At 44.0% G+C, this 26785-nt stretch overlaps 1 protein-coding gene across 2 annotated transcripts; it reads right to left on the reverse strand.

The window, feature by feature from the left end:
- Nucleotides 1–276: 276 nt before the first annotated feature.
- On the reverse strand, nucleotides 277–26469 carry LOC123934196 (integrin alpha-X-like). 2 transcript variants are annotated; one of them, XM_045994214.1, is made up of 30 exons: nucleotides 26351–26469; nucleotides 25658–25763; nucleotides 23816–23919; nucleotides 23451–23521; nucleotides 23183–23297; nucleotides 21548–21678; nucleotides 21285–21430; nucleotides 20891–21044; nucleotides 20445–20595; nucleotides 20170–20243; nucleotides 19843–19972; nucleotides 19592–19734; nucleotides 19262–19402; nucleotides 18959–19168; nucleotides 15689–15819; nucleotides 15402–15559; nucleotides 15106–15260; nucleotides 14283–14414; nucleotides 14120–14193; nucleotides 13764–13905; nucleotides 5390–5506; nucleotides 5222–5301; nucleotides 5055–5138; nucleotides 2824–2902; nucleotides 2606–2713; nucleotides 2419–2502; nucleotides 2102–2215; nucleotides 1860–1961; nucleotides 1351–1461; nucleotides 277–775 (listed from the first exon to the last, which is right to left on the reverse strand). In XM_045994214.1, the coding sequence occupies exons 1-30, from the start codon at nucleotides 26403–26405 to the stop codon at nucleotides 677–679; spliced, it is 3501 nt and encodes a 1166-aa protein (XP_045850170.1). In that variant the 5' UTR covers nucleotides 26406–26469; the 3' UTR covers nucleotides 277–676. The 2 variants fall into 2 exon arrangements, with proteins under 2 accessions (XP_045850170.1, XP_045850171.1); XM_045994215.1 differs by lacking the exons at nucleotides 21285–21430; nucleotides 21548–21678; nucleotides 25658–25763; nucleotides 26351–26469 and having other exon boundaries at nucleotides 279–775; nucleotides 23816–23886.
- Nucleotides 26470–26785: the final 316 nt, after the last annotated feature.

The following is a 26785-nucleotide window of genomic DNA, read 5'->3' on the forward strand; positions in this document are numbered from 1 at the left end:
GGTACATATGTTGGTTTTAACAACACATGTTAATTTGTTAAGACCAACATTTAAATACTGACATTAAATACTTATGACATTTAAATTTAGATTAAATAAAAATTTTTATAATTATGTCTCAGCATTTCTTCATTTACTGTATTTGCAATCTCAAAATATGGAAGTGCCCTGGGCCTCTTGATCTCTGAGAGATGCTAGAGCTAGGTGAGCCAAATGGCATTGGGGCAATACTCTGCTGGGGTTCTATTCCTCCTTCCCAGCTAGCAATGCTGACAAAGCCTGAAAACCAAGTTTACAAATTCCAGTGTACAGACATTTTATTTCCAGTTCAGGTTGGGAAATCTGGACTGAGATTCCTGAGACAAAGGGCTAATATTGACAAGATTTTACTAGAAATAAGGATGATAGGGAGGCACAGAGAAAGTCATGGTATGTGGGCATGGTTAGAATCCTGTTTTGGGGTTTCCAGTTACAACCTTGACAGGACAAATGGCCCTCCCCAGGCAAGGCATGTAGTGTGGACACACTGCATCCTCCCAAAGGGAGAAATAAGCTTGACCTTAGTCTCACTCATGTGGAGCATTTCTCCTCCTGTAAGCCTAACTTAGATGGTTGTAAGAGAACCAGAAAACTTCTCAGAAGATAACAGGTCCAAGGGACAATAGGAGGTAGTTTCTTATTGGGCAACTTGAGGGTCTGAAGTCCCATTTTCTGGGACAGTCTGTCCACTTGCTTCTGTCATCATTTCCTTATACTGACGTTTGAAGAAGCCAACCTGTGGGGGAGTAAGGAAAAAAGAATTAGGAAGCCCAGTGGAAGAGAGGAAAAGAGATGGCTCAGGGAAGAGGGATCGCCATTTCTGGAACATCTACTCTATGTTCAAGCACTGTACTAGAGTCTTTGGACATACTGGGTCATTTAGACTTTACCACGATTTGTGAACTAGGTGGAATCACCTTCAGAACAAGAAATCAAGGTCCAGCATGGACCAGACACTGCCTACAGCTACAGACAGAATCAGTGGTGTTGTCAACACCTAATCCAGGCCACTGCTTTTATGTTAGTATTTGTCACGAAGAGAAACATGTAGTGAGGAAGAGAGTACAAAAGACAGGAAGAAGAGAGTGGAAAAGACAGGGAGAGCAATTAAAGGAGGCCTGAAAATCAGATAGGAAACCACAGACATGGGGGATAACTGGGGACCAGTAATGTCATAGGTGGAAGGGGATGTCCCACATGCAGTGACTTAACAAGAATGTGCACCTATATCCAAGCTGAGCTCTTTCTTACATTATAGAAAGAATTGGATCAAATTGCTGGTGGTGTCAAGAGCAGGATGGAAACACTCACCTTGTACAGGATGGCTGTGATGAGAGCCAACAGCAGCAGTCCTCCCACAGAGCTGCCCACAATGATGGGGATAGGATTGTAGACCTCATACTTCTCCAGCACCGTCTCCATCTAGAGTGGAGATGACCTTATCAGAAAGTATCAGAACTCTTCCTTTCCCAGACTCTTTCTAGTTTCACCAAACTTTAACTCCCTCCCCTCCTTCCCTTTCTCCAAAAGGTGGGATATAGAAACACTCATGGGCTTAGGGACAAATTTCCTTCCTCCCTCCAGGCTTCTGAGCCTCCCACACAGCACCACAGATTTAGCATTAGAAGCCCTCTTTTTTTTCCCCCGTTTTATTTATTTTTTTCAGCATAACAGTATTCATTGTTTTTGCACAACACCCAGTGCTCCATGCAAAACGTGCCCTCCCTATTACCCACCACCTGTTCCCCCAACCTCCCACCCCTGACCCTTCAAAACCCTCAGGTTGTTTAGCCTAGCCACTCCTACTACACGGTCACTACCTGAGCTCTCAAGAATGCCTCCTGTCCTGGAAGCTGGGAATACACGGATCTGTTGAATGTGATTTCAGCCACACTCACCACAAATACCTTCTTCTGCAATGTCTGCAATACAGAGGGGCAGAGCTGGGGACTATCTCTGGGAAAGATTCAGAGTTCAAGTAAAGTCCTGGTTTGAGGGTGGCCACAGACACATCTGGTCCACCTGGATTCAGGGGAGAGACTCTGCTGTTGGGCCCACACACCTGGCTGACCCAACCAAAACTGATGTTGCCCTTCAGGATGAAGTCAAGTTCCTCCTGGATGCCAAAGGAAGGGAGGTCACAGCAGAACCTCAGACAGTCAGCAATGGAGCAGTCCTAGGAATAGAGAAGTAACACGAGGCCAGAGATAGGTGGTTTTAAAGGTAGAAGACAGCATTAAACTGACTGATGGGAGGAGTAGCCACATTTGAATTCAAGAGGACTGTTCAGCAGACAGCCATCTGAATATAATACTGATTCCTGAATTAAATTCCTCTGAAGCATGGCTTCAAGTGGAAATGGCCCAGAACCCTCCTTACCAGCACATAATTCTCCTGATTTTGGGTTAGGAAGTCGGACTTTGTGTGAACTATTCTCTCTGAAGAGCACTGAATGGAGGGATTCTAGGAAAATACAAAGCAAGCATCTTAATGGGGTCATTGGGAATTCATGAGGGACAGAGAGAATCCAGGTAAAGTACATGAGCTATACACAGTCCTGGAGTACCTGGGGGTGGAAGACCTCTAACTCTGTCCACACAGGTATTCCATTCAGCTCCACAGGCACAGAGAAGATGATGCTGATAGGCAGGTCCCTCTGTCCCAAGTTGTTCACCTGCACAGAGGACAGTGAGGGCAAAGACCATGCCAAAACCCATTTCTCTCCCTAATTATTGGATCCCAGGCCCCTGCCATAGCCCCCAGTCTTGAGTCAGCATCACTTACCTGGTATCTATGCTGAGCCTGGCTGCTTTCCTCCTGGTCTGAGGCTGAGAAGTTGAGGTACTTGGTGGACTGTTCATGGCTGGTGAGAGAAGAGGCATGGATGAATTTGAGGTCCCATAGGGGCCTCCTAAAGAGTTCTGGCTAGCAGCATGACAGGATAGGTAGTCACTGGGGTCTTGAGGTGGTCTGCAATGAAGTCTATGACTGATGTTGGATAATGGGAGTGTTTATGGAGCAGGACTGGTCTTCAGGCTGGGTGCAAGATTCTTGCAAAAGCTCCCAACAGAGGAAACTAACCAGGGGACTGGGCAGAGACTACAGTGAAAGGGACCCAGAACTATGCCATTGACTCACTGGAGAGCAGGGGTCAGGCCATCCCTCCCTGTGACTGTTTCCCTTTCAGGCTTTCATGGGCACAGAGGATACTAGATATGCATATGAGACACAGCGGAATTTTGGAGAGACTTATGCTAATGCTATTGACAAATGTCTACTGAACACTACCCTTGTCTGGCCTCCCACAGGCCTTCTCTCATCTCCCGTTTCCTTGGCTTTTCTGGGATTGGGGCTTAGAGGTGAGGGAAGGTCTAACAGTAGACTGTTGGCTAGATCTCAGTGTAACAATTCCTCCTGAGGCCTTCCCAGATCCATGTGTGGAGACCCAGTGGCCAGCCTGGCCCCTTGAACATGTGGGTGGTCTCACCCCCACCCCTTCTTGCTCCACTTCTTAAGTACCTGTCCTTTGCCAGCACAGTCCTAAATCTAGACCACTTCTATTCTAAACTCTCATCCCTCTTCTGTGAGGAACTCCCCCAAAATTCCCCAGCTTCATCTTAAGGGCCTCTCTGAATCTCCCCACCCACAGAGTCAGATCAGCAAAGCACAACTGAACTGTAGATCCACATACACTTAGATGTAGTGTACCCTGCAAATGGGTCCCCAGTGCACCCTCTAGTAAGCAAGCTCAGAGCATGCACTTGGCCAGGCTGCTGAGAGCTCCTGGTATGGACGTGTGAATTAGAGTGTGAAACTGGGTGGAAGAGGATGTCCAATGAGTCACAATGACAGAACTTGTACAATGGAATGTACCCATACTAAGCCACATGGGTTTGTTGTACATCATGAGTGTACACATCACACAAGGACAGGTCATTACATCTGGTTTTGATTATACATAATAGAGGCTCAATAAACCTTTGTTGAATGTCAAATGAATTTATATAAAGCAAATATAGCCCTGTGCTTAGAACATAGCAAATGCTAGGAAGGTATTTCCGGAAGGAAGCTATATGCTCAAATATTTTACTTGACTCCTGAATTTTAAACAACTCATCTATTATCCCTCCTGGAGCAGCATTTTAAGGTCTTTCTTTTATCTATCTTCTCCCTGACACTCAGCTTCTGCAGCAAGCAGTTCATTTCTTCCTATACCTCCCAAAGGGAACTGGGAAAAGGAGGAACCAGCAGTTCTAAAAGACCTATGTGGTGTATATCTCTTCCTTGCAATGAAGAATTGTCTCATCCAAATGCCAAGGTCTCCTTTGAGAATCACTGGCTAAGCTCAGTGTTATGGACTTTTCAACATTTAGCTGAGGCCTCCCTGAAAGGAGTCTCTAGCTGCTCTTGGGAATTCATAATAGCCTCAGGATACAGAACCACAGAGAGGTCATTGATGAAATTCTGCCTTGGATCAGGGTAAACTTCCTCCCCAACAAAGCTGTAAAAACTTCAAGACAGAAAAATTTCTCATACATCTCAGGAAACCCAGGACAATCTTGGTGCTTTTAAGAAAAACTTCTAAGAACCATAACCTCGGGACAACGGCTCAGTTGTTTAAGCATCTGCCTTCAGCTTGGGTCATGATCCCAGGATCCTGGAATCGAGCCCCACAATGGACTCTCTGCTCAGTGGGGAGCCTGATTCTCCCTCTCCTTCTGCCTATACTCTGCCTACTTGTGCTGTGTGTGTGTGTGTGTGTGTGTGTGTGTGTGTGTGTGTGTGTAAAATGAATATTTTTTAAAAAGACCCATAACCTCTATTAAATGTATGATGTAATGATAATAATATCACAATTATTATCATCATAACAAGCTCACAATAAACACTCAATACTTGATCATCTACCAATAGAAAGTGTAGTGATAAAACCTGAATGTCTCAAGTGTTCAACTGTTGCAGTGGCTGCAACACTTGCCTAGACCCATCAGAGTGGAGAGGTCATGTTATGGTACCTGCTAATCACGGTGTAGATGGCATACTTCACCATGAGCTCCATCTGAAAGGTGCTCTTGCTGGTCCTGGGAGTGTTATTTTCACTGGAGAAAGAGGAGGAGCCTAGTTGGTAAACACCCCAGAGGAGGAGGCAAGGTGCAAGGAGATATAAATATCCCCAGCTCACCTGCTCACATTAGCTGTCAGAAGCAGCCGGTCCCCCAGCATGGCCTTGGGGGAGACATCAAAGGTGACCAGGAAGGTGATCTGAGGAAGAGGCAGTAATGAGGGAGGTTACAAGGAAAGAGATAGGGTGAGGGCAGGGGAGCTGGGGGTGGACAGAAGCAAGGCTAACCCGGGCACCCTCATGGAGGATGAGGTGGTTGATGCTGCAGCGAGTGCTCTGAGTACCCTGGTCCTGGGCTGGGGCGCCATCACAGGTCAGGCGTGGGGAGTGTGGCTGCAGCTGGTTCTAGGCAAGGACAGATGGAAAAAAAACAGGTAAGCATTTGTTTATGTTCCAAAGAGACTCCATGAAGTAGTGACAGTTTCCTGGTATCTACCTTAAGATTATGTTTTTTTAAAAAATCCTCAGACACTAAAAATAAAATAAAATAAAAATATTTAGACACTATTTGGTCAAACTTCTTCCTAATAGAAATGCCAGATTTATTAGAGTCTGCCCCCTTTTTCTTTACCGTTCTTTTTAAAAAGCTTTTCATTATGGAAATTTTGAAACATACTTAGTAGGGTAGAGAGAGACTAGGTAAGTCAACCCTCCCATGTTCCCATCACTAAATTTTAATTACTAACATTTTTCTACTCTTGCTTTATTCAGCTCTTTGCCACTTTTTTCCTGAAAAATTTAAAGCACATTCTGAATATCACATCATTTTATCCAGAAATACTTTAATGTATGCCATCAATGGATAAGGGTACTATTTTGCATTCCTTTTTTAAAATTTGTTTATTTAAATCCAATTTAGTTAACATATACTGTATTATTAGTTTCAGGGGTAGAATCTAGTGATTTATCAGTTACATATAACTAACCCAGTGCTCATTACATCCAGTGCCCTTCTTAAAGTCAATCATCCAGTTACCCCATACCCCCAACCCACTTCGCCTCTAGCAACCCTGAGTTTCTTTCCCATAGTTAAGAGCCTCTCATGGTTGGCCTCCCTCTCTGTTTTCATCTTATTTTATTTTTCCTTCCCTTCCCCTATGTTCATTGTTTTTATTTCTTAAATTCCACATATTAGTGAAATTGTATGGTATCTGCCTTTCTCTGACTTATTTTGCTTAGCATAATGCCCTCTAGTTCCAACCACATCATCACATATGACAAAATTTCATTCTTTTTGATGGTTGAGTAATATTCCATTATAAATATACCACATATTCTTTATCCATTCATCTGTTGATGGACACCTGTGCTGTTTCCATAGTTTGGCTATTGTGGACATTGCTGCCATAAACATTTGGGTGCAGGTGCCCCTTCAGATTACTATACTTGTATCCTTTGGATAAATACCTAGAAGTAAAATTTCTGGGTCATAGGGTAGCTCTATTTTTAATGTCTTGAGGAACCTCCATACTGTTTTGAAGAGTAACTATACCAGTTTACATTTCCACCAACAGCATAAGAGGGTTCCCCTTTCTCCACATCCTCACCAACATCTGTTATTTCCTGTCTTGTTAATTTTAGCCATTCCAACTGGTGTGAAGTTGCATCACATTGTGGTTTTTATTTGTATTTCCTGACCCCTGATTCATATGTTTGTTGTTCATTTGTATGTCTTTTTTTTCAATGATTTAACTTTTTATTTAAGTTTTTTAATTTCTTTTCAGTGTTCCAGAATTCATTGTTTATGCACCACACCCAGTACTCCATGCAGTACATGCCCTCCATAATACCCACCACCAGTCTCACCCAAACTCCCACCCCCCGCCCCTCCAAAACCCTCAGATTATTTCTCAGAGTCCACAGTCTCTCATGGTTCATCTCCCCCTCCAATTTCCCCCAACTCCCTTCTCCTCTCCATCTCCCCATGTCCTCCATGTTATTTCTTATGCTCCACAAATAAGTGAAACACTATATCTTCTTGGAGAAATGTCTGTTCATCTCTTCTGCCCATCTTGACTGGATTTTTTGTTTCTTGGGTGCTGAATTTGATAGGTTTTTATAGATTTTGGATACTAGCTCTTTATCTGATAAGTCATTTACAAATATCTTCTCCCAATCCATAGGTTGTCTTTTAGTTTTGTTGACAAGTGTATTTTTTTAAAACATACATATTTAACTTTATTATATCATCATAAGGAGTGCATGGGTGGCTCAGCTGGTTAAGCATTTGACTGTTGTTTTCTGCTCAGGTCATGATCTCAGGGTCCTGAGATGGAGCCCAAGTTTGGCTCCACACTCAGTGGGGAGTTTTCTTGAGGATTTCTCACTCTGCCCCTCCCTCCCACTCATGCTTGTTCTCTCTCTAAAATAAATAAATAAGGGGCGCCTGGATGGCTCAGTGGGTTAAGCCGCTGCCTTCGGCTTGGGTCGTGATCTCAGGGTCCTGGGATCGAGTCCCACATCGGGCTCTCTGCTCGGCAGTGAGCCTGCTTCCCTCTCTCTCTCTCTGCCTGCCTCTCTGTCTACTTGTGATCTCTCTCTCTGTCAAATAAAAAAAAATTAAAATAAATAAATAAATCTTTAAAATAAATTAAATAGAAACAATCATCAGAAATTATTAACAACAGTGATATGCCAATAAGTTAAACAACCTAGATGAAATGGATGCATTCCTGGAAAACTATAAACTCCCCAAATTGAACCAGGAAGAACTTGACAACCTGAATAGACTGATATCTAGTAACGAGATAGAAGAGGTGATCAAAAACCTCCCAAAAAACAAGATCCCAAGACCTGATGGATTCCCTGGGAAATTCTACCAAACTTTCAAAGAAGAAATAACACCAATTCTCCTGAAGCTCTTTCAAAAAATTGAAGCAGAAGGAAAACTTCCAGACTCTTTCTATGAAGCCAGCATACCTTGATCCCGAAACCAGGCAAAGACCCCACCGAAATGGAGAATATCAGGCCAATATCACTGATGAATATGGATGCTAAGATTCTCAATAAGATCCTAGCAAATAGGATCCAAAAGCACATTGAAAAGATTATCCACCATGACCAGGTGGGATTCATCCCTGGGTTACAAGGATGGTTCAACATTCACAAATCAATCAATCAATAAGAGAAGAGAGAAGAACCACATGGTCCTCTCAATGGATGCAGAAAAAGCATTGACAAAATCCATTCCTGATTTAAATGCTTCCAAGTATAGGGATAGAGGGAACATTCCTGAACTTCATAAAATCTATCTATGAAAAACCCACAGCAAATATCATCCTCAATAGGAAAAATCTCACAGTCTTCCTGTTGCCATCAGGAACACGAAGAGGATGCCGCCTCTCACCACTCTTGTTCAACATAGTATTAGAAGTCCTAGCAACAACAATCAGACAACAAAGAGAAATACAAGGTATCCAAATTGGCAATGAAGAAGTCAAACTCTCTCTCTTCACAGATGACATGATACTTTATATGGAAAACCCAAAAGACTCCACCCCCAAACTACTAGAGCTCATACAGCAATTCAGTAATGTGGCAGGATACAAATTCAATGCACAGAAATCAGTTACTTTCTTATACACTAACAATGAAAATACAGAAAGGGAAATTAGAGAATCGATTCCATTTACCATAGCACCAAGAACCATAAGATACCTGGGAATAAACCTAACCAAAGAGGTAAAGGATCTGTACTCAAGGAAATACAGAGCACTCATGAAAGAAATTGAAGAAGACACAAAAAGATGGAAGACCATTCCATGCTCATGGATTGGAAGAATAAACATTGTTAAAACGTCTATACTGCCTAGAGCAATCTACACTTCCAATGCCATTCTGATCAAAATTCCACGGTATTTTTCAAACAGCTGGAGCAAATCATCCTAAAATTTGAATGGAATCAGAAGAGACCCCAAATTTCTCAGAGTCCACAGTCTCTCGTGGATCAATCCCCCTCCAATTTCCCCCAACTCCCTTCTCCTCTCCATCTCCCCATATCCTCCATGTTATTCCTTATGCTCCACAAATAAGTGAAACCATATATCTTGAGAAGGAAAAACAAAACCGGGGGCATCATGTTACCTGATTTCAAGCTTTACTACAAAGCTGTGATCACCAAGACAGCATGGTACTGGCATAAAAACAGACACATAGACCATGGAACAGAGTAGAGAGCCCAGATATGGACCCTCAACTCTATGGTCAAATCATCTTCAACAAAGCAGGGAAAAAAGTACAGTGGAAATAGGAAAGTCTCTTCAATAAATGGTGCTGGGAAAATTGGACAGCTATATGTAGAAGAATGAAACACGACCATTCTCTTACACCGTACAGAAAGATAAACTCGAAATGGATTAAAGACCTCAATGTGAGACAGGAATCCATCAGAATCCTAGAGGAAGACATAGGCAGTAACCTCTTTGACATTGGCCACAACAACATCTTTCAAGATACGTCTCCAAAGGCAAAGGAAACAAAAGTGAAAATGAACTTTTGGGACTTCATCAAGATCAAAAGCTTCTGCACAGCAAAGGAAACAGTCCACAAAACAAAGAAGCAACACACGGAATGGGAGAAGATATTTGCAAATGACAGTACAGACAAAAGGTTGATATCCAGGATCTATAAAGAACTCCTCAAACTTAACACACACAAAACAGATAATCATATCAAAAAATGGGCAGAAGATATGAACAGACACTTCTCCAATGAAGACATACAAATGGCTATCAGACACATGAAAAAATGTTCATCATCACTAGCCATCAGGGAGATTCAAATTAAAACCACATTGAGATACCACCTGACACCAGTTAGAATGGCCAAAATTAACAAGACAGGTAACAACGTGTGTTGGAGAGGATTTGGAGAAAGGGGAACCCTCTTCCACTGTTGGTGGGAATGCAAGTTGGTGCAGCCACTTTGGAAAACAGTGTGGAGATTCATCAAAAAAATTTTAAAATAGAGCTACCCTATGACCCTGCAATTGCACTACTTGGTATTTACCCCAAAGATACAGATGTAGTGAAAAGAAGGACCACAGAGACCCCAGAGTTCATAGCAACAATCACCAAACTGTGGAAAGAGTGAAGATGCCCTTCAACAGATGAATGGATAAAGAAGATGTGGTCCATATATACAATGGAATATTATGGAGCCATCAGAAAGGATGAATACCCAACTTTTGTATCAACATGGACAGGACTGGAGGAGATCTTGCTGAGTGAAATAAGTCAATCAGATATAGTCAATTATCATATGGTTTCACTTATTTGTGGAGCATAAGAAATAACACAGAGGACATTAGGAGAAGGAAAGGAAAAGTGAATTGGGGGTAACCAGAGGGGGAAATGAAGCATGAGAGACTGTGGACTCTGAGAAACAAATTGAGGGGTTTGGAGAGGAGGGGTGGGGGTTAGGTGAGCCTGGTGGTGAGTATTAAGGAGGGCACATATTGCATGGAGCACTGTGTGTGGTCCATGAACAATGAATCTTGGAACACTGTAAAAGTTAAAAATAAGATAAATTTTTAAAAAGAAAGAAACTAGTATTGTACCTGGTACTTAATAGGAACTCTTTAAACATTTATTAAATAATTGAATGAATGAAAAAAATTAAATTAATTTTTTAATTTAATCTTTTTTTCAGTTTTTATTATGTTATGTTAGTCACCATACAGTACATCACTAGTTTTTGATGTAGTGTTCCATGATTCATTGTGTATGTATAACACCCAGTGCTCCATGCAATACATGCCCTCCTTAATACCCATCATGTTTTAACAAAAGTTACTCATCTCGTCCTACTTCTCTCTGTACGATACTGTAGACTAAATGAACTTGACCACATGAGGTCCCCACACTTTTTCCTGTATAACCTCTTATCAATTATACCAAACTTAACTATTTTCTCCTTGGTTTCAAATGATACCCTCAATGATTCTACATAGTGAATGTATTAACCCCCATAAATTAAGAGAAGTGCTATGTGAACCCCCATGTTACATTTTTGTCTGTGGATATCACACTTCCCTTGGCGATATGAATTATTAAATGGCTGGAGCATGGAAGGTTCATGTCTTTTAGGATATTTGGTCATCTCTTTTTTTCATACGTAATTCTAATAAAATCATCCATTGGACCAGTACTCTCAACTATTCTCAGGTTAAAGAGAGAAATCACAAAGTATTCTGATCATCTTCCCAGAAATCAAGAAGATGGAATTGGGTACATGTTTAGGAGAACATTACTGCCATGGTGGGGAATGGTATCACATGAAAATACAATTTGAAATTTTTCAATAACTTTGGGAATTACAGCAAATGAAACTGCCCAAGACAAACAGCCCAACAAAAGGCCTTAGACTCTTTGGCCAGAATATCATTTAAGATAATATAATTGCTTTAGATTATATATTAAGATTTTATTTATTTATTTGACAGAGAGAGATCACAAGTAGGCAGAGAAGCAGGCAGAGAGAGGGGGGGAAGCAGGCTTCCTGCCAAGCAGAGAGCCCTATGCAGGGCTCGATCCCAGGACACTGGGATCATAACCTGAGCTGAAGGAAGAGGCTTAACCCACTGAGCCACCCAGGTGCCCCACTTTAGATTATATTTTAGTAGAGCAATGTGTTTGTGTAGAAGCTAATTCATCCTACAGTACATATATTAATACTTCTTCAGAAATTGAAGTTTGTCTTCACAAAATAAGAATATGTGCTACTTGGTTACAATAAATTTCCCTTGAAGTCACATATTCAGATGTGGACTGATTTTCAGGGTTATTTTCTTGGATCCTCCAAGAAATTAGGTCAATTTTCCTAGGATTAGTTATATTTAGAATATCCATATCTTAACTCTTCTTCTTTACTACTTAATCATAAAACGTAGTATAAAATGTTGTACAAAAGCAAACAAAAACCAAAAAAGTACAAAAATACTGGTAATGCAGAATGTTGGCTTACAAACTGGAACAAAGGAATATTTCCAGGCGAGTATGAAAATTTTCCATTCCTCTGACCCTGATTTCCACACTATTTCAGTAGGAAATAGCTAAAACAGTCATCTTCCCAATTCCCTCAAGAATGAGGAATGATCAAAAGACAGTGGGAATAGAAACCAGTAATCAAAGGGTTAATGGGACTAATAAGTGTAACAGCAACTTTTTACCCAGATCTGCTTGTTCTCAGAATACAGCCTGCCACTCAGTTTCTATAGAATCTTGCCGACACCATGATAGCAAAATATTGATTTAGTTGTCTTACTCAAGACTTCACTAAGAAAATGACCAAAACCAGTCAGGAACACTGTCTCTGAGCATGCACAAATGTCCAATGGATGAACTTTTGGCCTAGAAAGTCCTAAAACCCCACCCTCTGATCATGTTAAGGATGCCATTTTCTGGTTATGGATTGCATGAAAATACATACAGAAGCTTCTAGCAGGCAGAGATAACAAAATCAACCCTCCCCTACTTATTAATTTCCTTTATCTGATTCTGACATCACATAACTCCTCTCCCCTAACCAGATCAAAAGGATCTAACCAGATCCTCTTTTATTTGCCTTAAAAATCTCTGACTCCGAAATACCCACCACCTGGCTCCCCCAACCTCCCACCCTCCGCCCCTTCAAAACCCTCAGATTGTTTTTCAGAGTCCATAGTCTCTCATGGTTCATCTCTCCTTACGGAGGGCACGTATTGCATGGAGCACTGGGTGTGGTGCAAAAACAATGAGTACTGTTACGCTGAAAATAAATAAATAAATTATTTTTTTTAAAAAAAGAAATGCAAAAAAAAAAATCTCTGACTCCGAAATACCCACCACCTGGCTCCCCCAACCTCCCACCCCCCGCCCCTTCAAAACCCTCAGATTGTTTTTCAGAGTCCAGTCTCTCATGGTTCATCTCTCCTTACAGAGGGCACGTATTGCATGGAGCACTGGGTGTGGTGCATAAACAATGAATTCTGTTACACTGAAAAAAAATAAATAAAATAAATAAAAATAAAAGTAAAAATAAATAAATAAAAATCTCTGACTCTCCCACTTAGAGGGGGTAGATTTGAGGCTGGCTTTCCTGTCTCCTGGTTTGGCTGTTTCCTCAATAAATTCTTTCCTTGCGTCAAATTCAATGTCTCAGTGATTGGCTTTGCTGTGCATCAGGCATACAGACAGGTTTGGTTATCAAAGTATGCAAAACCCTCATCTAGAGTTACTGATAAATTCAATTCTTTCTTATATGGAAGATTGTTTTAAAATATTTGATGGTAGAGATATGTTTTCTTTCAAGGGAATATTGATATAATGTGGAATACGAAGAAATTTAAGGCAGGGTCCCCTCTCTCTCCACATTAGCAGCCTTGTGAGAACTTATTCCTAATAGTCAATGTCTCTCAAAAGCAATACCCAGAGTTGAACACATTATGAGGCAAAGCAAGCCCCAGAAACATGACTAAATTCATCATCCAACCATGATCAACCTAGACCTCTTGGCTTACAAGAGGCTGCCAAGCAATGGCAGCACCCTCCTGAGCTTTGAATCCAGCACAGGAGCTTCTGCTGATCTCCAGGCATCAGATGCTTTATTCCCCAGAAAGAAATACCTTGCTCCCTGCCACACGTCGATAAGACAACCCTGGAGGATAGAAGAAGGTGACTGTGGTTCCATAGGAGTCCTCACCATCATTCCACACCATCACTGTCATATTCAGCTCCAGGGTACTCCCCACCAACAAGGTCTTCAAGCTAGGTGTTGGGGTAGAGGGCAGAAGATAATCCTGGGATTGGGGCTAGAAATGGTCTGGAGATGAAACACAGAGTGGGGAGGTAGAGGAGAAATAGGGGACAGGAGGTCTTTCTGAGCACAGGCTAGAAATGTTAGAGAGAGCCAGGGCAAGAGTTCCAGGTTCCAGAAGAGGAGCTGAGGAACCAAGGCAGGTCTAAGGGAGTGGTAACTCACTCTAAGAAGCCAAAGGAGATGCCAAGGTCATCCTGACAGACATGGTCCGTTCCACAATTCTTCTCAAAGGGGAGCTGAGAGGGAAGGCAAAGCAGGGTTTTCCTCAAGATCTGGAGTCCACACCCTCCACTCCCTTCTGGTAGATTACAAAACCAGGACTTACAGAGGCTGTGTAATATCTTTGAGCATCCATAGCCAACATAGGCTGGAGGTTTCCAAAGGAAGGAATAGGTTTGCCCACCAGGGAGAAGTTGAGACGCAAGGTGATGGGGGTCACCGAGTCCTCCACACAGGCCTAGAGGATGGACATTAAAGACAGCAGTGACTAAGGAATGCATCTTCACAGTCACTGTCCTGTTCCTTCATCTGTAAAACTGGGTAATAATAATACCCATCTTTGCTCAATTGCTACAATTCCACCATGCAGAACCTCAGCTTTGCCTGCTTTCTACCTTATTCCTTCCCCACAGCGTCCCCCATGGCTCACTCATTCTATTCAGGATCTTCCCAAACTTTACCTGATTTAAGAGATCTCCCAACATCTTCTCTACTCTCCTCCTTGACTTTATCTTTTTTCACAACATTCATCACTACCTGATATCTATTATCTAGGAACTTGATTGTTTTTGGCCCTCTCTCAGAGTTTCCGGTGGGCACGACTGTTTTGTCTACTGCCATGTCCCCAGTGCCTAGGACACGGCCTATCTCAGAGAAGCAGCTCCTAAAAGAATCCCAACCCATCACCCCATAGTTCTCTGAAGCAGTAATACTCTCCTAAAATCCAACTGTGTAGCCTCAGCAGTTGCAGATGACCCATTCACTTATACATGTGCTTGCTCACTTACTCATCAGCTATCCAGTGTTATGTGCCTCCTTATTCCAGGTCCTGTGGTAGGGCTAAGCCACAATAACCCTGTTTATTCCCTGCCCATCCCACTGCCAGCCTCAGAATCTCTGCCATCCCCAGGACTCTGAGGTGCACTTACCAGGAGGAGCAACTTCACAGTCTCACAGTGTTGACTCAGCCCAAGGACTCGGACACGAGTCAGATTCCGGGTTTTTGTCTCCTCAAAGATGGCACGGGGACTCTGGCGGCCAGGGTCGAGGGTTAGGTCAAAGGTCACAGAGCTTTGGAGGTCACCTGTAGGGGAAAGGAAGAGATGAGGAGGGCTGAGAGAGCGAGAAACTCCCCAGATGGACAAGTGTCAAGGCAGGAGACAGAAGTCCTGAGCTGAGGGACTCTAAGGACCAGGCATCTTGGGTCAAAGAGGCGAGGACTCACCCAGCCGATTCTTGGGACTTTCATAAATACGAAGACAGACATTAGCATCACCCAGTGCGTTGACAGAGGAGGTCTCTTCCCGACACTCAAACAGAGACCTGGCTATCTCTGCAGGTTTGAATTGGATTCGCATCAACACCCTGAGTACAGGTCTGGTCCTATGGGCAGAACACTGAGCTGAGGGTAGGACCTTGGTCCCAGGAGGGCAAATTGGGATGGGGGTGGGGAGGCTAAAATCCTAAGCAGACTTAGAATGATTTGGAAGTGTTTGAGAAGGACTTTCTCACCTGAGCAGCAGCGCCTGTCCCTGGGCCCCCACGGCCAGATCCACCAGTCCATCCAGGGTAAGGTCTTGGCCCCCACTCAGTGACTGCCCAAAATACTGGAGGCTGGGAGAGAGCTGGGAGGCTGAGATCCTCTGAAAAGAGAGGGAAAGGCAAGTCAGATTTAGGGTGATGGAAACAAGTTGGAAATGAGCAATAAGAGGAACAGGAAGGTAGGAATGTGGGAGACAGAAAGAGGTGAGTAATGAAAAGATGTCACCAGAAGTACCTAAAAAAGAGGAGGTGGAGTGGGAAAATGATGACCAGAGAAAAGATCCCTAAGACATAAATGAAGAAGTGGTGAATGAAAGGTTGGTCTGGTGACCTGTGTCTCATTCATTCATTCATCTACTTACTCTCCAGTCAAATTCTGGCTCTTCTCATGAGCCATGAGGCCTTGAGCCAGGATCCAATCTTACTGTGCCTCAGTTTCCTCATCTTTCACATGGGGATAATAATATCTTAGACTTTAGCCGTGAGTAGTAAATGAGTTAATGTATATATATCTTTGAACAGAAGAAATCACTAGTCGTTGATTATGATGAGTATTAGAGCTAGAGGGGAAAATCAGAGCTCATCTAACCCCACTTCCCACTTTGCAGAGAGTGCCAAGGCCACAGAGCCTTTAAGAGGCCACCTCCAGGCCGGAAATCAAACCCTCTGACTCCATGCCCATGGCCCCTTTTTGCTTTCCAGGGCCACCCTATCTCTTCAGAGACAAGGAGGGAAAAAGTTGGGATGGGGAGTGACTACAGCCACAAGAAAATTCTAAGCTTTGGAACATTGCCTCCCTGTGGGTTCCTTCTCTTTTATTTCCATTGCTCCTATAATGACCAACCCTTCGGAGAATGTGCCCTTTAAAATCTCTAAGCATAGCTGGACTGGCAGGCATTAAGCATAGTAATAATAAAATGAAAGATAAATTTACTAATTACTAAGGACATCTAAAAAGAAAGAGGTAGGTAGAGTTAGCACAAATCCAGTCAAGCAGCCTCATGCTCAAGAAAACTGATCTCACTACCACATCCTCAGGTTAGTGTTTGGGCCCAGTGGGAACAAGGCCAGTCTTTCCCAGTCAAGTAATGGAGTGGGATACATCATAGTGGGAAGGAAGAAAATCATGGTGGACCAGCAAATCTGGAAAGGCCTTCTCTTAGAGTCAAGACTTTCAGGTATAACTCAAGCGATACTTGCAGTATCAAGTGATATTTGCAACTGCAGATGTTCATACATATGCCTCTAAACTGCTGCAACAAAGGGAAGATTAAACCAGTTGCTGTAGAATGAATGCAGTTCCTTAACATCTGGTGTTACTGTCAACAAAGCCTTTCATTCTCTTCTTAAAGTTCCAAGTTCTTTAGAACCCTTTCAATTGTTAAATTGTATTAACAATAATTGATTATAATACTGTAATACCTATTATATGCCAGGTACATATATATATTTATACTATGTATATACTCTATATGTACTAACTCATTTAATCCTCACAGTAGCAGCCCAGTGAAGTTGGTTCTCTTACTATGACCATTTTACAGATGAGGAAACTGAGCACAGAGAGGTGTGTAATATCCTGTAGCTAGGAAGTAACAGTACTATAGGGATCTTCTTTGCATTTTTTTCTAAAAACTTTTTAAGATGTAATCCATAAAGTATACAACTCAATGGTTTTAATATGTTCTCAGAGTTATGCCACCAACACCAAATCAATTTTAGAACATTTTCATCACCCCCCCAAAAAAAACATACCCTTTATCACTCACCCCCTTATCCCTATTTTCCTCCCCCAGCAGCACCTGACAACCCCTTATCTACTTTCTGTCTCTATGGAGTTACCTATTTACCTTTCATATAAGAAGAATCATACAATATGTACCCTTTCGTTTCTGGATTCTTTTACTTAGTATAAGGAAAAGAAGGGGTTCATTCATATAGCAAATACTAGTTCTTCATTCCTTTTATAGCCAAATAGTATTCCATTGTATGCATATTTATTTACAATGGAATGTATGTGTTCATCAGTTAATGGACATTTGGACTGTCTCTACATTTTAGATATCATCAATAATGATACAATGAACATTCATGTGTAACTTTTTGTGTGGACATAGGCTTTCAATTTTCTCGAGTCATACAGTGTACAATTTCTAGGTCATACAATGACTCTACATATAACCTTTCAAGAAACTGCCAGATGTGTTCTAAAGTGACTGTAGCATTTTATATTCCCACCAGCAGAATCTGAGGGTACCAAATTTTCCACATTCTCATCAACACTTGTTATTATCCGTCTTTTTTATTCTAGCCATCATAGTGGGTGTGAAGTAGTGTCTCATAGTGGTTTTGATTTGCTAATGACTGATGACTACTGATGTTCAGCATTTTTTCATATATGTATTGGTCCTTTGTATATCATCTTTGGAGAAATGTCTGTTCAGATATTTTACCTATTTTTAAATGGGGCTTTTTTTGACTTTTGCCAAGGGAACAAGTCTTCCTTTTTCAGGGAGCTTTCCCCATCAAGACAGACATTTGGCAGGACAACTGATGGCATGAGGGAATGGTCATATAGCATCCATGGAGAAGAAGGGGTGAGTAGACAGGCAGACTAAGGCAGCCAGACCTAGATTGACAACAGGGAGCCATCAAGAGACCAAGAACTGGGTTAGAAGTCAGGAAATTGGAACCTAACTCATCACCATTCCTGATCCACTATAAACCTTGGACAAGTCAAATCACTGGTATTCTCCATGCCCCAGATTTCATTTCTAAAATGGATCTGTTAATGCCTGACCTATGTACCTTATAAAGCCACTGTGGGATTAAAAGTCCTGAGTGGAGATCTCACTCAAAAATCAAGTCCTCAGGGGCGCCTGGGTGGCTCAGCGTGTTAAAGCCTCTGCCTTTGGCTCAGGTCATGATCCTGGGGTCCTGGGATCGAGCCCCGCATCGGGCTCTCTGCTTGGCTGGGAGCCTGCTTCCTCCTCTCTCTCTCTCTGCCTGCCTCTCTGCCTACTTGTGATCTCTATCTGTCAAATAAATAAATCTTAAAAAAAAAAAATCAAGTCCTCATACAAAGCAGAAAACATTCCAATGTGTTCATTTTTAAGTTCCACAGATTTTGCTTGCTGCCTACAAGGTGCCAGTGCTGGGCAAAGAAGTAAGATGAGGTAAAGGAGAATTTTCTGGTGGCAGAATAGGAAACAAGAAGAAGGACATGTGACTGGGCCTCACCTGACTGTGGGAGGGGCTGATGCCCAGCCCTGAGGTTCCATGAAATAAGTAGACAGCACCCCGGCTCTCCTGCTCTCCTGGGGCCCCGATGGCCACGTCCGTCAGCTTGTCCCCATTCACATCCCCCAGCACTGTCAGGGCTGCCCCAAAGCGGCCCCAGGGGTGGCCTTGCTCCCCACAGAGAATGACCTCACACTGCCACTTAGCCCTCTGCAGAACAAAACCAGTGTCAGGTCCCAACTCAGGCAATCCCTCCACCCCACACCCAGGACCCACCCAGCCCTGGTCTCATCAGACACTCACCCCCTGGGGCAAGGGGCACACAGACACCTGCCCCCCTAGGGTTGGCTTGTAGTAATGAGGAGCCCCGATGAGGACAAGGTCAGAGCTGCCATCTCTATCCACATCCACAGTGCAGAGGGAGGCCCCAAAGTAAGAGCCGATCTGCAAAGCACAGCCTGAAGTCATCCTGCCTGCCCCTGCCAGAGGCAGTCCCTTCTGGGACACGTCCCACTTCTCCCCAGCCACCGGGACCTCCCCGCTACAGGCTCCCAAACCCCTTCATCTCCTCCCTCTCTGCCCCTGCAGACCCTGCCACCCTCATGTTCCACTCTGGCTTCCTCAGCACCCAACCTGGGTCCCTGCAACTTCAGCCTTCGGACTCCATTTCCCAGATGTCTGGATGAAGATGACAGCCTTCCCAGTATGCTGATGGCGGGGGGCCCCCAAGATCAGGCTCTGGACCCCCTTCCAAAAGGCCAGCTCAGCGGAGTAACCTAAGGAGGGCACACCTCAGCACACGGGCTTCCTCCCCACCCCTGATCCCCTGCCCTTCCCAGGGAGCTTGTGTCCCACCTCTGTCCCCAACCACAGCCTTTTCTCACCCAGGTAAGAGTCCCTCATGTCCACATTCTCTTGAGACATGTTGATGAAAGTGGGTCTTTTATTTTGGGGATACAGGAAGGCACCTCCAGACCAGCTGAAGCTCCCCACTGCCCCCAGAACTGGTCCATCCTGGGAGGAAAGGATTCCAGGGCTGAGCAGGCCTAAGCCAAATGAAGACAGCCTATTCCCAAGCAATGCCTGCCACCGACTCTGCTCATTATTTGGAATTCTCTTCCTCCACTCACTTATCAAATACCCCTCCTTACCTTCCCTCCTACCACTTATCCCTCTTCCTACATCAATGGCTTGAAAGGGGCCCCACTCACAGGTATGAACACAGCACTGAAGCCCTCCTGGGACATCTCCAATTCAAAGGAACTACTGCTTATGGTCTGCGTACCTGGGGGAAGGCATGACACCTGGGTTTCAGAGAGAAAGATAGGCTTTGCCAAGTCTGAGAAGGACACCTCAGCTTTAGAGGATCTAATGTGGGAGATTAATACCCAAAGGGATGGGTTTATGCCCATAGCATGGGGATCCAGGTTCAAGAAACGTTTATGGGTGAGGGTTTCTGAAATGAGTACTTTCATCTGTAGCTTACCCTCAATGGCAAAGATCTTCTCTTTTAGTTGGTTTTGAATGTCTCTCAAAGCATCAAAATTCTCCACTTTAAAAATGTACTCATGTGAGGGCTTCGATGCAATGTCATTTAATTCTTTCCAGGAATGTTGGTATTGAAAAGCTGATCCCACCTGTCCCCAGTGAAGACCAACTCAGTGAAAACAATCATTAATCTAATATGCCTAGCACATACTGGATGCTGACATACTCCAGTAACCCCTCAAGGTCAATATTATTACACACAGTGTACAGATGAGAAAAGTGGAGCATCAAGGAGGTTAGGGAAAAGGATCAGGGTCCCCAGACACAGCTTTCATCCTGAAGGTAGTAGAAGCTGAAAGAGCTGGCGGTTTCATCCTAGAAAGGGAAGTTGCCTTAAGAGGAAGCAAGAGGAGGAAGTGGTGACCGGGTATGTCCACATCCTACCCCAACTGCATAGCGGATGATACCCGCAGCCTCAGCCATAGGGATGACATCCTCATAATCCAGGCGGTCGCCTTGTTTTTGTCCATCTGTGATGACAATGAGGATCTTGGAGGCATCTTTTCGGGCTCCTCTTGAGGTACTGAACAGTTCGTTTCTGTCAGAGAAAAGGATCCAGAGACCTATGAACAGGCCTGCTGGTAGCTCCTGATGCCTTTTGGGAAGGAGATGCCCCCTATCCTTTGGAGGCACTGCTCCCACCCATAGGTCCCCAGCTGGATGAGGAAACCACAGGCTGAATTTCAGTACCAACCTGTCCCTCTCTCATGGAGAGAGATGAGGCCTAAAGGAAGACCCAGATGCTTTAGGGAAGGACCCAGGAGAAGTCAGGACTCACGTGACCCTTTGGATGGCTGTGGCTGTGTGAGTATACCCTCCCAGCTGCTCTACAGAATCCAACAGGTATAGTGGGTTTGAGCTGTATGTGAACTCCTTGAAAGTGAAGTGCAACCGGAACTTGTTGGAAAACTGCATCAGGGAGAACTGGGAGAATTGCAGGGGGCTGGGAGCCAAGGCCACATGAGCAGAACCGTGGGCACTCCACCCACAAGCCTCCCACAGGGGCCCTGCACACTTCCCTTCCCTCTCCCAAGGGCACACCTGGGTGCTAGGTTTCTGGAACTGGCTCATCACAGCCTTCACGAAATTCAACATCTTGGTAAAATCATGGAAGGAGATGCTGCCTGAACCATCGATCAGGAACACGATATCCTGCTCTTGCCTTGGACACTCTGGGAAAAGAGGTGGCACCAGTCTTCCAAAGAACACTCCCAGAGCCTAGGACCTCAACCTCTTGGCTGTAAGAACTTTCCACCCCTGACCTAAGGGCTTCCACAAACCCTGCGTAGAACAGGGCCCTTTGGCCTCCTGAAGTCCTTAAAGAAGCTACATCTGTGACACAGCGGCTCACACCTGTGTAGTCAGCATCGTTTATTAAAAAAAATAGTAAACGTTCCTCCAATCCAGATGGTAAGAAGCTGGGAGCCATTCCCCAAGGTAGCTTGACTGTCCATGTCTCTTTCCCAAGCCCTACTCTACCTCTTTCCCCACATCTCCGTGATCTAGCAATGAAAGGGGACTGCTTCAGCCCCTGGCCGGAGTCCATCTTCATTAGTCAGTGCCAAACTGTACTTTTGCTAAATATTTTTAATGTCATCCCTGACAACAGCCACATACTGGCCCTATTCTGTTCTCAGCTTAAATATAGGCTCTTAAGCCCCTCCTGAGTGAATTCAGAATTGGTCACAAAAAAAAAAAAAAGAGGAAACTCTCCCAGGTCTCCAAGAAGAGACCTCCCAGCTTCCCCTTTCTGTTCCAGAGGTTCCCACCTGGGTGTTCTGAAGGGAGCCCAGGCTCCTATGAGTGAAGTCTAGAGTCTACAAGGTACTGGAAGGGCACTCCATTCAGTGGCCAGATGTCAATCTCCCCAGGAACCTGAGTGTAAATGTGAGACCAAGGAGAGGCCTAGGACTGCTGTGGTTAGATCTGAAAACTTACTGTTCTTACTCCATATCTCCCACCCCTATCAACACTGGGAAAGCCAGACCCTATGCCTCAACCTGCATGCACACACACACATGCATACATGTACATATATACATGTGTGCATATGCATGTGTACATGTGTGCATATGTACATGTGTGTATACACATACATTCATACATACATATTCGCATATACACACATATACAGATGCATACTCATATGCACACACAGACACACAAACTCATGTATACATTTGCATGCAAATATACATCAGACACATGAATACACACATATATGCATATGTACTGATATATACATCCATACATACACACACACATACCACTCAGACTGTCTTCACCCTCATCACACATTTCCACAAACCAAGTGGTTATACCCTAGGATGTACTGTGTGCAAATAAATCTCCTTCTCCTAAAAATAATAGCAGCTAACATTAAATGAGCCTTCACCACTTGCCAGGCACTGTGTTAAATCCTGGCCATGGATCATCTTCTGTCCCTCTTAGACTTGGTTGTGTCATTATCACCATCAGACAGATGAAGAAACTGAGTCTCCAAGAGGGTAAGTGGGACAGTGACAGGGCAAGGTGTAAAATCAGGCAGTGACTCCCCAGCTCACATTTGGAACCACTCTCCCATCCAGTAATATTTTTTTCCAGATACCTTTTTTTTTAACCCAGTCACAAGGTGTGTATGCTCCTCAAAGGAGCCAGTGGCCCCCCAACACTCACCCTGCAGGGCAGCCGGGAGTCTCTGGGCTTGCCAAGAAGAGGAGCCCATCAGGAAGCAGAACCCCGTCAAGTACATGTTCTCCCTGCATGTATGGTGCACTGTGGGGCCACAGGCCTAGGGACAGAGGCGCCTGATGGGAAGGCCTGCTCCTCCTTCCATCCCAATCTCCTATCCCAGTACCTTCACCCTCCCCTAGACCCCTACCCCCACCAGCTATAGGTCCCCACTCCTTCCCTCAGGACAGTTCCACAACCCAAGGCAACTCACCAGCAGCTGAGAGGGACTAGTGGAGGCTGCCAGGGACAGGCCCAGGGACATGTTCACAGCTTCTGGGGGGACTGAGGGGACAGAAATGTGTTACCCTCAAGACAGAGGAGACTGTAAAAGATCTGAGCAGGGGTCACCTCAACCCTGAAAGACAAAGAAGTCTGACTGGTGAAGGGCTTTTGGGTCTTGATGGAGCCATGGGAGTGCAGGGGTGTGATGGACAGGGAGGCCATAAGGGGGTCAGGAAGCCTGTAAGGTTAAGGGTTTCAGACAGAGCTGGAACTGAGAAGTAGGTCTTCTGGGCTCCCCGCAGTTCCCTAGAGCATGAGTCTAGACCTAAGTCCTAAGGAGGGGCAGTGACTCACTCTGCAGGTGGATGGGCTCACACTTGCCCATGCTGTAGTCACACCGGTAGAGACTGCCTGTTTGGTTGGTACCCTTTATCTCCTGGGGGGCTCCAACCACCACCCTGGAAGGAGACAAAGAACACTATAATTAAGAATGTGGACAGCAGGGTGCCTGGGTTGTTCAGTCATTAAGCGTATGCTATGGCTTAGGTCATGATCTCAGGGTCCTGGAATCAAGCCCTGTATCAGGCTTCCTGTTCCACAGGAAGCCGGCTTCTCCCTCTCCTACTACCCCTGCTTGTGTTCCCTCTCTCACTATCTCTCTGTTTCTCAAATACATTTACAAAAATCTTATTAAATTTTTTTAAAAGAATGTGGACAGCAGACCCAGACTTCTCCTCAGTAAGTTTGTTTCACTCCTCTAAGCCTCCCATCTGCAAAGTGGAGATTAATACATTGTAAGTTCCACATGGGAGAGATTTTTTTGTCTGTTTTGTTTTCTGGTGTATGCCTGGCTCCTGAAATATTTAGTAGTAGGTGTTCAATAAATATTTGTTGAATGGTTGATACCTATGTACCTCATAAGGTTATTGTGAAGAATAAATCAATGTTCACCTAAAAATTCAAATCAAAACTACAATGAGATATCACCTCACACCTATCAGAATGGCTAAAATCAACACAAGAAACAAGAGGTGTTGATGAAGATGGGATCAGGAGGGAGACAAACCATAAGAGACTTGATCTCAGGAAAAAAACTGAGGGTTGATGGGGTGGGGGGTAGGGATAGGGTAGCTGGGTTATGGACATTGGGGAGGGTATGTGCTATGTTGAGTGCTGTAAAATGTGTAGGCCTGATGATTCACATACACTTACCCCTGTGGCATATAATACATTATATGTTAATAATTTTTTTTATTTAAAAAAGGGGTGTTGAGGTTGTGGGAAAAAGGGAACATTTGTGCACTGTTGGTGGGAATGCAAACTGGTGCAGCCCTTGTGGAAAAGAGTATGGAGGTTCCTCAAAAAGTAAAAAATAGAAATATCCTATGATCTAGCAATTATACTACTGGATATTTACCCAAATAATACAAAATACTTATTTGAAAGGGCTACATGCACCCTGATGTTTATAGCAACAATATATATAATAGCCAAGAGATGGAAGCAGCCAAAATGTCCACCAACTGATGAATGGATAAAGAAGATGTGGTATATACAGATAAATATAGAGATATTATTCAGCCACAAAAAAAGAATGAAATCTTGTCATTTGCAATGACATAGATGGAGCTAGAGAATATTATGCTAAGTGAAATCAGTCAGTCAGAGAAAGACCAATACCATGTGATTTCACTTACATGTGGAATTTAAGAAACAAAGCAAACAAAAACAGGGAGAGACAAACCAAGACACACTCTTAATTATAGAGAACCAACCAGTGGTTACCACAGGATATGGGCATAGGGGGATGGGTATGACAGGTGACGGGGATTAAGGAGTGCATTTGTCATGATGATCACCAGGTGATGTATGGAATTGTTGAATCACTATATTGTACACCTGAAACTAATAGTAACACTTTATGTTAACTATACTGGAATTTAAAGTAAAATAAAATAATAAAATAAAACAGATCAAGGCCCAAATAAAGGGTGCTGGGCACTTAGTAAGCATTCGATAAATATTAGTTGTGATTATCAAGATGGCATGATAACACCTGCTTTCAGTCCAACTCTTCATAGCACTGGGGTAATTGCCACACCAAACAGAGGATAAGAGGGTCATGGGGAAGGACAGGACCCTATGCATGGAGAGGAGCTGGTAAGAATCGAAGGCAAGTCACCACCCAGTCCTTACCAGGTGTTGCCATACTGGACCACACTGTGTCCAAATCCAGCACTGTCCATAAGGAAGATTGATGGCTGGTCTGTGTCCAAGTTGAAGCAGAGAGAAGAAGCCGAGGCTAGGGAAGGGGGTGAGAAAAGAAACTCTGAAGAAGGGTCTTCCTCCTGTTCCATCTCCCCAGCCCCCAACACCTGTTCTCCCCTGTAGGCCCAATGTCCCAGCATCTCCTGGATTTCTGAACTCCCAGCCTCTGGCCTCTCTCACCCATCCTTCTCTCCTCAGGCAGTCCGGAGACAGTTCTTCACCCACTGACCCACTGGCAAGCTTCAATTCTCCATTTTCACAGAGCAACACACAAGCTCTAAAGACACTCCTTTGTCACCCCTACCACTGGGGGCTTCCAAGAGAAAGAATCCAGGAAAACTTAGGCCAAAGTAACATTGTGAATAGAGTACAAGTTTGACTTGTTCTTCCTACTTGGGAAATCACTGGATTATTCAGGCAATTGGCTCCTTTTCTAGCATCTCTTGAAATCCCCTAAAATTAGTTCTTCAATATCCTCTCCCTCCAAAAACTCCAGATCCCGAACCCTATGTATTTCCAGATCCCCCCTTAATGTCTGGGTCTAAAACTTGTACAGTCTCAGCTCTCTCTCTACCTGGACCCCAATCTTCTCATATCCCTTCACTGGGGCCCATGACTTACCCATCAACAAGAGGAGGGATGTCCTGATCCTGGTCATGACTGGAAGGTCAGACATGAGGTTCTGAGCTCCTCAGCTGCTGAGAGAACAGCTGAACCAGGGTGCATAGGGAACAAGTGTGCAGAGAGGTGGTCAGGAGGCCAGAAGCAGGAAGGGAAGTTGTCAGCATGACTCAGAGGTAGAGGGTGGAGAATAGGGCTAAATTAAGCAGAAAAAAAGGGTTGACATAGCCCACATATGCTGTATGTCAGAGTCTTTCCTTTTTTTTTTAACTTTTATTTATTTGACACAGAGGGACAGAGAGCACATGCAGGGAGAGTAGGAGAGGGTGAAACAGGCTCCCTGCTGAGCAGGAAGCCCAATGCAGTGCCTGATCCCAGGACCCCGGAATCATGACCTGAGCCGAAAGCAGATGCTTAACCAACTGAGCCACACAG

This window comes from Meles meles, chromosome 21 (assembly GCF_922984935.1).
Source record: "Meles meles chromosome 21, mMelMel3.1 paternal haplotype, whole genome shotgun sequence".
NCBI classification, from domain to species: domain Eukaryota; kingdom Metazoa; phylum Chordata; class Mammalia; order Carnivora; family Mustelidae; genus Meles; species Meles meles.